Source organism: Equus przewalskii, chromosome 31, assembly GCF_037783145.1.
Source record: "Equus przewalskii isolate Varuska chromosome 31, EquPr2, whole genome shotgun sequence".
Taxonomy (NCBI): Eukaryota; Metazoa; Chordata; class Mammalia; order Perissodactyla; family Equidae; genus Equus; species Equus przewalskii.
In genome coordinates, this window is record NC_091861.1 from 10,409,598 (window position 1) to 10,419,067 (window position 9,470).

General features: G+C 43.8%; 1 protein-coding gene across 1 annotated transcript; it reads left to right on the forward strand.

The window, feature by feature from the left end:
* The first annotated feature begins 879 nt into the window (after positions 1-879).
* LOC103545131 (transport and Golgi organization protein 1 homolog) lies at positions 880-9,468 on the forward strand. The gene is made up of 6 exons (XM_070602088.1): positions 880-1,242; positions 2,232-2,363; positions 4,770-4,791; positions 6,229-6,284; positions 6,376-6,466; positions 6,639-9,468. The coding sequence occupies exons 3-6, from the start codon at positions 4,782-4,784 to the stop codon at positions 6,779-6,781; spliced, it is 300 nt and encodes a 99-aa protein (XP_070458189.1). The 5' UTR covers positions 880-1,242; positions 2,232-2,363; positions 4,770-4,781; the 3' UTR covers positions 6,782-9,468.
* The last annotated feature ends 2 nt before the right edge of the window (positions 9,469-9,470 follow it).

A 9,470-nucleotide genomic window follows, 5' to 3' on the forward strand; every position in this document is an offset into this window, starting at 1 on the left:
TATAAAAAGTCTATTTTTCGCCAGCTGACTTTTAGTGTATCCCAGATTTCCTATGCACTTGGGTCTGTTTCTGGCTTTTCTGTTGTGTTCCATGGTCTGTCTGTACTCTTGGGCCAGTGCTGTTTTAATTACAGAGCCTGCCTTCGCCTCCCCTCCCACCCAACCTCCCTTGCTCTTCTATTTCAGGATTTCTCTGCTTGTTCTTGCTTCATTGTTCTTCGGAACTGACTTTATGTTCAACTCGAAGACGTACCCTTTAAAGATCTGCGACTATCTTTTCTCCCCCAGGTTAAATGTCCCCAGTTTCTTCGACTTTTGGAACGTGATTTCCAGACTATTCATAATCCTCGTCCTTTTCCACAAGTTCATGTAAACATGCAATGTGGGACCCAGAACTGAACCCTTAGCATAGGTGTGGTGATGATGTGACTCCGTAGAAGGGTTTTTAAAGGGGCATCAGCAAGGGTGAGAGACGGTGTGAGCACCTGGAGGTCAGGAAGGAGAAAAGCGAGCGGGGACTGAGTGGGCAGGGAAGGAGGGCATCCAGGCAGAGCGGTGGTCCTCCAGCGGGAGCGGGCGGGGCGCCACCTCTGCTGCCTGGGCACTCAGGGCCTGTGCCTGGGGTCTCAGCGCCCTGTGATGGAAGGGGCCAGTTCGGGGCGGGCGGCAGCGGCCGGCCTTTCTCCTGTCCTCCACCCCCCGCCCATTCTTCTCCTCCGCCTCCTTCTGCTCTTAGCTCCCGGGCCCTTTGAATCGCGCGCGCCCTCCGGGTGCCTGCGACGGGGGAGCCTCCCTTCCCTTGGTTTCTCCCGCGCAGGTCTCTTCGCGCCTCCCCCCCGCGCCGCCCCGGCCTTGGTTCCTTCCGCTCTGGCCCCGCCCACCGCGGGCCCGGCCCCCCGAGGCCCGCTAACGTCCGGCTAACGTCCGGCTAACGTCCGCCGGGGGCCGTGTCTGAGGACGTGTTAGACGGGAGGCGGAGGGCGGAGAGGGTCGGCGGCGGGGGAAGGCGAAGTTCGCCCCCGGATCCGCCGCCCGCGCCGGGTCCTTTTCCGAAGGCGGAAGCGGTGACAGAGTGGGGGTCCGGTGCGGTTCCACGGGGAAGCGTCGCGTCCGCTCGGCTGGCCCCACGCCGTGGACTCAGTACCTGCCACGGTGCCTGCCGTCACCGCTTCCCCGGGGGACCCGGAGCTCCTGGGACCCCTGTCGGTGCTCTACGCAGCCCTCACCGCCAAGCTACTGGAGGTGACGGCCCCCATTCCCAGGGAGGGACCCCAGCGCTGGCAGGCGGGTGGCCGAATTCCGAGCCGAGCGGGTGCACCGACGGCCCGGGCGAGGGAGAGACGGAGTGAGTGAGGCCCGAGGCAGGCGGGACGCTGCAGTGCTGTGTAGCGAGGCCGGTGGCAGTGTGTGTGAGGTTTCGTCAGCTGTTCATTTTTTATTGAGCACTTTCGATGTACCAGGCACTGTGTTACTTTGTGGTATGCAGTCTCCATCAAAACAGCGAGCATCCCGTCCCCTGCGGGTCCTTTTCCAGTGATCGGCACTGTTGGGGGATGGGGCTGGTATGGCAGATACTTGTGTAGTTGCACAGCGCGGTGAAAACAGCGGAGAAGCCAGCAGGTGTTGAATGCGCTGTCTTCGAGGAAGCATTTAAAATTAAAAATTTTGTAGAAGACAGTTAAATCCAGTGTAGTCTAGACTACTGATCGCGAGGTGTCTGAAGGTACTCAGCATTTGGCTTTATGTAAGAGTAGAACAGAATTAAGATTTAAAGTCTTAGCCGAAAAGTGCAGTGTTTATGTTAGTTATCATCATTTTGGTTTTATTTGCCCCCATAGGAGTTGATTCCTTCTATAGTATGTTTCAATTGTTTTTTGATTTTTTTTTATGGCTTTTTAAGTCATAGTAATCAACTAAGAGAAAAGTATGCTCCATAGGGAGTCCAGCCGTGTGTGAGACAACATGATGTGGTAGGACCCATTGCAAACTGGAAATATATCCTCAACTTAGAGACATTTAGATTCCTAATGTTTAAAAAGACCTCAAGCTGCACAAGAAATACGAGGCTGCCAGTATCCTATCTTTATTGAAGCAGTGGGAGCTATTGAAGGTTTTTGAGGGAGCAGTTACCTGATGGAGGTTGACTTAGAATTTCTGTGGATGATTCTTTGTGACTGCTTTATTGTAAGTTTCTTTATGGGTTCCCATTATTTCAAACATTTCTGTTACAGCTGCTTGCTACATTGCCTGATGATGTTCAGCCTGGACCCGATTTTCGTGGCCTGTCACGGAAGCCTGTGCTTATCACTGCCTCCTTAGGAATTGTTTCATTTGCCATTTTCTTCTGGAGAACCATCCTTGTTGTGAGTAAATTAAATTAACTTATATGTTGTCTCAGAAACACAAGGGATGTTTTATAATCACTGGCCCCCTTTTTTTTTTTCAGTTAATAATATGAACACAAATTAATACTTAGAATCTAAGCCGACCTTGGCGAATAATTCAGTGTAATCCTTGTTGGTAAAGACATAAATGAACAAGACAACATGTGTATTATCTCAGTGGGAAAACTTCAATTTATAAATCTGTTCTATCAAAACCTAAAGATTTGACTGTTTGTAGAATTAGGACTTCTTAACAGCCATTGTGAAAGGCAGCTTAATAATGTGTAGAAGCCTTTAAAATGTTTGCACCCTTGTATACAGTATAATACCGTGTCTAGTCATCTATCTTAAAGAAATAACCAATCGTGCATTGAAGATCTTGTATAAGGAATTCAATGGAACTGTGTATTCGAGCGAAAACTTGATACGGTGTAAATGAACTTTGCAGAGGAAAAGCTTTCAGTTTCGGTTGAAGCTTAACAGTTAAAGTGGGCAGAAGCATTGGATGCATAGCTTTCTAGAATTGAGTATTCTTTTTCTGACTTCTTAATTTTGTCAGCCATATATCATTCTTAGTAAACTCTCTTTTTTTGCACAAGTGATTGTAAAATCACTGAAAAAGAAGCGTCTTTTGCTTGGATTCCTATGAAGTCTCCTCTAACCTCATGGGCTTTTCCTCAGATAGAGGGAAAAAGGGAGACCAGAAAGGCTGAATGGGAGGGGTCAAAAAGAAATTGTTTTCCGCTTCCTGCTCTCGTTTCTCCAGCTCAGAAGCTCTGGCCCCCGTGTAGATTTCCACAAGGCTGTGCGGGCTTTGTGCCCCCACTGCTGCTTCTCAGCCTCAGCACTTGACTCTTGGAACCTTGGTCCCTTCTCTCAGTTGCCTCTGCTGCTTCTTGTTTCTCCTGCTGCTTGATTTGGGTGAAAGGAGGGCAAAGGAAGCTTACTCTCTCATTAGCAAGGCTATGACATTAGAGAAATAGTAATTTCTTTCCCCGTGGAAACTTGGAATACGTTTTCCTATAACATTATTGTGAGTGGTGTTAGAGACTGTAATTAAATATCGAGATATTGTGGATGATGTTTGGACTGATCTGAGTATCTCATCCCCATATCTAATCATTGAAAGGGGAAGTAAATTCTGGGTTACAAAGACATTTAGTAACACTTTTGTTTTAAATTGAGTACTGCTTAGGTTTCATTATCCTATAATTCAGTGTTGTCTTTAGGAGATAATTTAGACGTTAGCTATCATTTCTCTTGTTTCTTGTGCATTTTCCTTTAGTAGTCTCCTCTCCCTTCCACGTTAATGACCACTGTTTTTAGGGGTTTGGGAAAACCAGGAGATCTAGCTTATGAGATTTCTAAATTCAGCCAGTGGCCAATTTTAAATAGGATTTCTAAGATGTTTTCTGGTTAGAGAAGGAGGCATATCTTAGTACAAAGATTATGCCTTTAATTTTGTTTCCCCAGAGTCTTTTTGAACAATCCTTGTTTCTAGACATTATTCTGGCTGTTTGGGGTTTTTAAATAAATTTCAGGTAATGAAGCATTAGTATATTTTAATATGAAAATATTATCCATTTTCCTTTTCTTGTTTTCTGAGGAAGATTTGCCCTGAGCTAACAGCTGTTGCTGATCTTCCTCTTTTTGCTTGAGGAAGATTTGCCTTGAGCTAACATCCATACCATCTTCCTCTATTTCGTATGTGGGTTGCCGCCACAGCACAGCTGCCGACAGTGATGTAGGTCCCACTTGGGAACCGAACCCAGGCTGCCAAAGTGGAGCACGCAGAACTTAAACACTAGGCCACAGGGCTGACCCCATATCCATGTTCATTATTAAAGTTGAGTGCTTTTTAAATAAGATTGGTGCTCATTTAATAGAGATATAAACATATCTTTAGTTGCAAAATGAGGTATTTACCTTAGTGCTTTTGTCTATCAGAAACTATTTATGAAGTATCACTGATTACATTTGAAATACTTTTATTCTTTTTTTTTCTTAAAGGTTTTATTTTTTTCCTTTTTCTCCCCAAAGCCCCCCGGTACATAGTTGTATATTCTTCATTGTGGGTTCTTCTAGTTGTGGCATGTGGGACGCTGCCTCAGTGTGGTTTGATGAGCAGTGTCATGTCCGCGCCAGGATTCAAACCAATGAAACACTGGGCCGCCTGCAGCGGAGCGCGAGAACTTAACCACTCGGCCACGGGGCCAGCCCCTTGAAATACTTTTTAACGTTATTTTTTATCCTTGGATCATTATGCTGAACCAAACTTGTTAAATTTTCATTTAGTTATAATTTGACTGTTGTATTAGGAAATGTACTGTTTCTATTAATAAAAAGTTTTGACATCAAATTTAATTTTATTTCTCTTTCTTTTAGGTAAAGAGTAGAATGTACCAAGGTAAATATTTAAGCTTGATTTTATTTCTCTTACTTTTAGGTAAAGAATAGAATATACCAACATAAATATTGAAGCTTATTTTGTTATTTGTACTATTTCCTCAGTATTGGTGTTCAATATGAGTTTTATGTAAGCTGGAAGTAGATACAGTGCCTTACGATGTCTGATCGACTTACTAACTCCAGAAGGTTTGCCTATCCTAGGTTTTTAGCTGGGATGACAAAGTACATGGTGATGCTGCCAGCTGAGATAGGAGACGAGGTAGAACAAATTGTGGGAGTAGGAAGAAGATGACTAGTTTAATTTTGGGCAGACGGGCTTTGAATGTTGAGGTAATGCAGGTTTATTACATGGGAACAGTGTTCCTGTGCTGATAGTTTAATTAGTGTAGTGTATACTTATTTAAGGAGGTAACTTGAGGAACAGAGATGTAAATCAATATGCTTGTATTTTCTGTCTGTTTCTCTTTGCAAATGACATATCCTTGAAATGATCACGTTTTCTGAACCTGAGGGTCAAAATAAAGGAGGAAATGAGCCCGGTGAATTAGCAAACGGGGAAGTGGGAGGTAAGACTGGTTTCAGGGAAGTTGGACCTCTTTTTGCTTTCCCGTCTTTAATTAAGTACATGATGCTCCTTTTTGGCTGACTAAATTTCCTCTTCAGCGTTCGAGTTGTAGACCCGTCACTGCACTTGTCTGTCCCTCTGTGTGCACTGGGCAGAGGCGCGTTGCTGGATTGTGGGTATAGCAGTAGGCATGCAGTGAACACTGACTTTGCTTTCCCATCCCTTTGAGAACCAGATGTGGACCCTGGAGCTAGAGCAACATTAGTCATGTCTTAGACCTCTGAGTACTGAACGCTGGTCAGTGGGAGAAACTTGTTTCTCAGCTTTGTGGAGATGACATTTGAATTTAACACTCATCATGTCTGTAGCTCTGTGGTTTTAAGGCCTACCACCAGTTTTAAGAGTACTGAGGTGGTGGGAGCCACAAACTAACTAAGGCCATGAGAGCAGAGGCTAAAGGGTAGCAGTGTTTCTAGTCACTGGTTCCCAGACCGGATATTGCTTTCGTAGTGGGGATTTTAAACCACACCTGGTAGCGGATTCAAGGGGAGAACAGAGTGGGGGAGTCTTTGTAAATAAGATACTTGACCATGGGGAGTAGAGCTGAGAGAGAAGAAGGAGCTTCACCTCACACGTCCCTTCTTGCTCAAGCACCACATGGGTAACATTTTTATTGTACAAACTGGGAATTCGCTTGTTGAATCTAAGTGTGTGGTTCTCGTAAAAATCAAGTGGTCTAATCAGTTCTATTAGTTAATTTATTTTTATTTTGAATGTTTGAACATGGTACTTGTTCAGTTTGGGGGAAATCAAGGAAATATAGTTAAAAAGCAAGGGAGGAAGAAGTGATTAAAGCCATTTGTCTTTCAGGTGACCAGAGTGAGAGGATGAAAAATCAAATTAAGCAGACGATGGACATTTCTCGGGTATAATCCTTTCTATCGAGCCCCTAGGTGCCTGTGACTTCTTACTAGACTGTGCTTTTAAGAATACTTCTTTCTCTTCTGCAATTTTTAGACCCAAACTGCAATATCGGTGGTTGAAGAGGATCTAAAACTTTCACAAGTTAAGCTTAGAGTGTCGATGTCCACTGAGTGTAACCTGAAAGGTGGGTCGCTTCTTGAGAAGAAATTGCTGTATATTGGGAAGCTGTAGAGTTGCGCTGGAAGGATAAAGAATGGCTTCCTGCTTTCATGTTTCTGACACCTCTTAGCATCCCCCCTCAGCAAGTTCTCAGGTCCTGTGCGCGCACACAAGGTTCGAATGTTATATCCTTACAGACCAAATAAAGAAATTAGAAGATGATCGCAGTTCCCTGGAGGCTGCCAAAGCTGGACTAGAGGCTGAGTGCAGCACCTTGAGGGAGAAAGTGGAGGTTCTGAACGAGCTCTATCAGCAGAAGGAGATGGCTCTGCAGAAGTAAGATTTCGTGGTTCATTGGTAACAGTATGGTCATACAACTAAATGCGTGTGCTGCTATTGATAATTCCGTCTTTTTTTTAAGAGGATTTACCATCTATAATCAGTGTAGATTTGTCTTTCTTTCTTCCTCGTTTCCCATAGCTTGCATTTTTCTTTCCATTGTAACCAGTTGTCAGAAATTGTTGCCTGTAATTTATTTGAGAGGGGAGTGGTTTCCTGGAACTAAGAGCAGTTATTACCGTGGAAGGGCTTTTTTTGAAGATCCACACCCTCTTATGGCTCCCCCCCGCTTATTTCACTTTTCTTTCTCTGTGGTCAGTTGTGTAATTCTGATTTGCCTTGCAGTGTTCTTCCAGTTCTTAATAGAGACTTTAAAAATGCGGAGCGGTTTGTATGACATGATTTTTAGTAGAATAAATACTTCAAAAGGAATATTTAGATATTGAAGGTATTGAGTTTGGAACTTAATATAATCAAGTACTCAGACTAAACGTTACATATTGACATTGCGGCAAGGGTGTTGGGAGTTTTAAATACAGAAATACCTGTTGGGTGTGTTTATTTAGGTGTTAATCTGAAATATACATCTCAATAATTTTGGAGGTAGGTAGTTTTTGAAAGATGCACTTCTGTAGAACATTGTAAGTTTTTTTCTCCACAAAAATACCTGAGTTCTCTAAAAATAGGTTGTCAGTGGCAGTTGCTGTTTGTGCTGGCTCCTCTACTTTATTCTTCGGCATATATGGCAGTCTGTGAGGAAGCTTGTCTTGCTGAGCAAATTTAATCCTGTTAAAATGCTTAGGCTGTTATTGCCTGATGCCATTAAACAAGGGAAGTCCACTGCTAACTTTTTCTCTAATTCTTTGCTCACCAAGCAGTCAGTTTAGATTTTCCAGATTTTGTTCACGCCGGATCCTAAATATCTGGCCTGCTTCAGAGAAGTATTTCTTGTTTCATTACCTTTTGTTTTAAAGAGCACTTCTCTGCTACCAGCAGTAAGTTGAGTTACCTAAATGGCGTTTGTTTTCTTAGGGTACAGTCATTGTGGCACTGTTTTATTCAGTTCCTCCCGCATGCACGCAGTCACCATGGCTGCTTCGTACCCTGCTCTCCATCCCCCGAGTCACTGTGTTAGTCCAGGCCCGTATATGACTTCTGCCAGTCCCTAAACTTAATCGCCTTGCTCCACTTTCTCTTTCTTAGACCCTTTCTTCCAAACTTGGTTATTTTCTCTGCAACCACTCGAGTGGACTTTGTAAAATACAAGTCTATTCCATGTCATGTGCGTAAAAATCTATCCCAGGACTGCCCCATCTCCTTCCGGGTCAATTCCTGACTCGTGAGCAGGCACACAGGGCTCTTGCTCTCAGTCGTCCTGAGCTGCCTCTCCAGGTGCGTTTCCTGCAGCTCCTTCTCATGCTTCCTCACCTGCAGCCACCTGAAAGCACACTTCCTCATGCCACTCGGAGCCTCTTTGTCGTCGTGCCTGTTGCTTTCTCTGCAGTGACGGTGTCCTTTTACGTTATTTCCCTCCTGGCAGTCGCCTATCTCAAGTTGTATGTTCCTTAAGATCATTTTTGGGGTGAGTTGTGGCGTAAATGGTAGGTAGCAATAGAGACTGGATGAGTAATCGTTTTTTCTGTAACTCCTAAATATATATTTAGTTTTACATCTGCCTCTTGGTATTTCCTTTCTACTTGATGGCCTGTTCTGTATTCCTTTTTCTCTCCCTCCTGTCTTCTGGATCGCTTCAGTATTTTTAATCTGCTTTCCCCCTGTTTAAGCTTGGTACTTGTCTTCATGTAATTACCCTAAAGACCACAACCTATACCCTGCACTTAAAGTCTGACATAAAGATTTACCTCTTCCTGGGCTTCAGCCCCCTCCTGACTTGGAACTGTTGTGGTAAAACTCGTTGTTACTTAAACTCCGCAGGATGTTTTGATTTCCTCTTACGCTGCTTTCGCGGCAGCGTTCGTCCGATCGGCACACGCATTTCTGGCAGCTCTTCCGGCCCTTGTGTCTCCCACCTTCCATGTGGGGTCACGGTCATTGCACTTGAAGAGCAAGCTGTAGTGACAGATTTGACAGTTTATCTTTGTATGAAAACATCTTTATTTTGACTCCATTTTTTAAGGATCTTTCTACTGGCTATAGAATTTTCACAGTTTTCTGATTTCAGCCTTTAAAGATAACCAGTTACTTTCTGCTTTTAAAGTTTCTTTGAGGAATCCATTGTCAAGCTTGATTTTCCCTGTTCACATGTCTCACTCCTGCGCTTGCTGCCTGGAGACGTTCTTTTGGGTTTTCAGCGGTTTTGGTGGGAGGTGCGTTGGCGCGGGTGTTTTTGTTTTTTTCTGTGTCTTTTCCCCTCCCCCTTCTTTGCTCTTTTGCATTTATGTTACTTGGGGTCGTCAGCACCTCTTGAATTTTTGGGTCTTCATATATTGATTCTGCTTCATTCTCTCTTTTCCTTGAAGATTCCACTTAAATATTTTTTATTATTTCCAGTGTGTCTCCTACATCTATCTGTATTTGCTTTGTTCTGGATGGGGTTTTTTCTGACCTATCTTCTAGTGTGCTAAAATTCACTTGAGTTGTCAAATCTGCTGCTAAAATCAATGACTGAGTTCTTAATTTCAGTTTTATAGTTTCTAGGAATGGGATCTCTGTTTTCACTTTTACTTCTT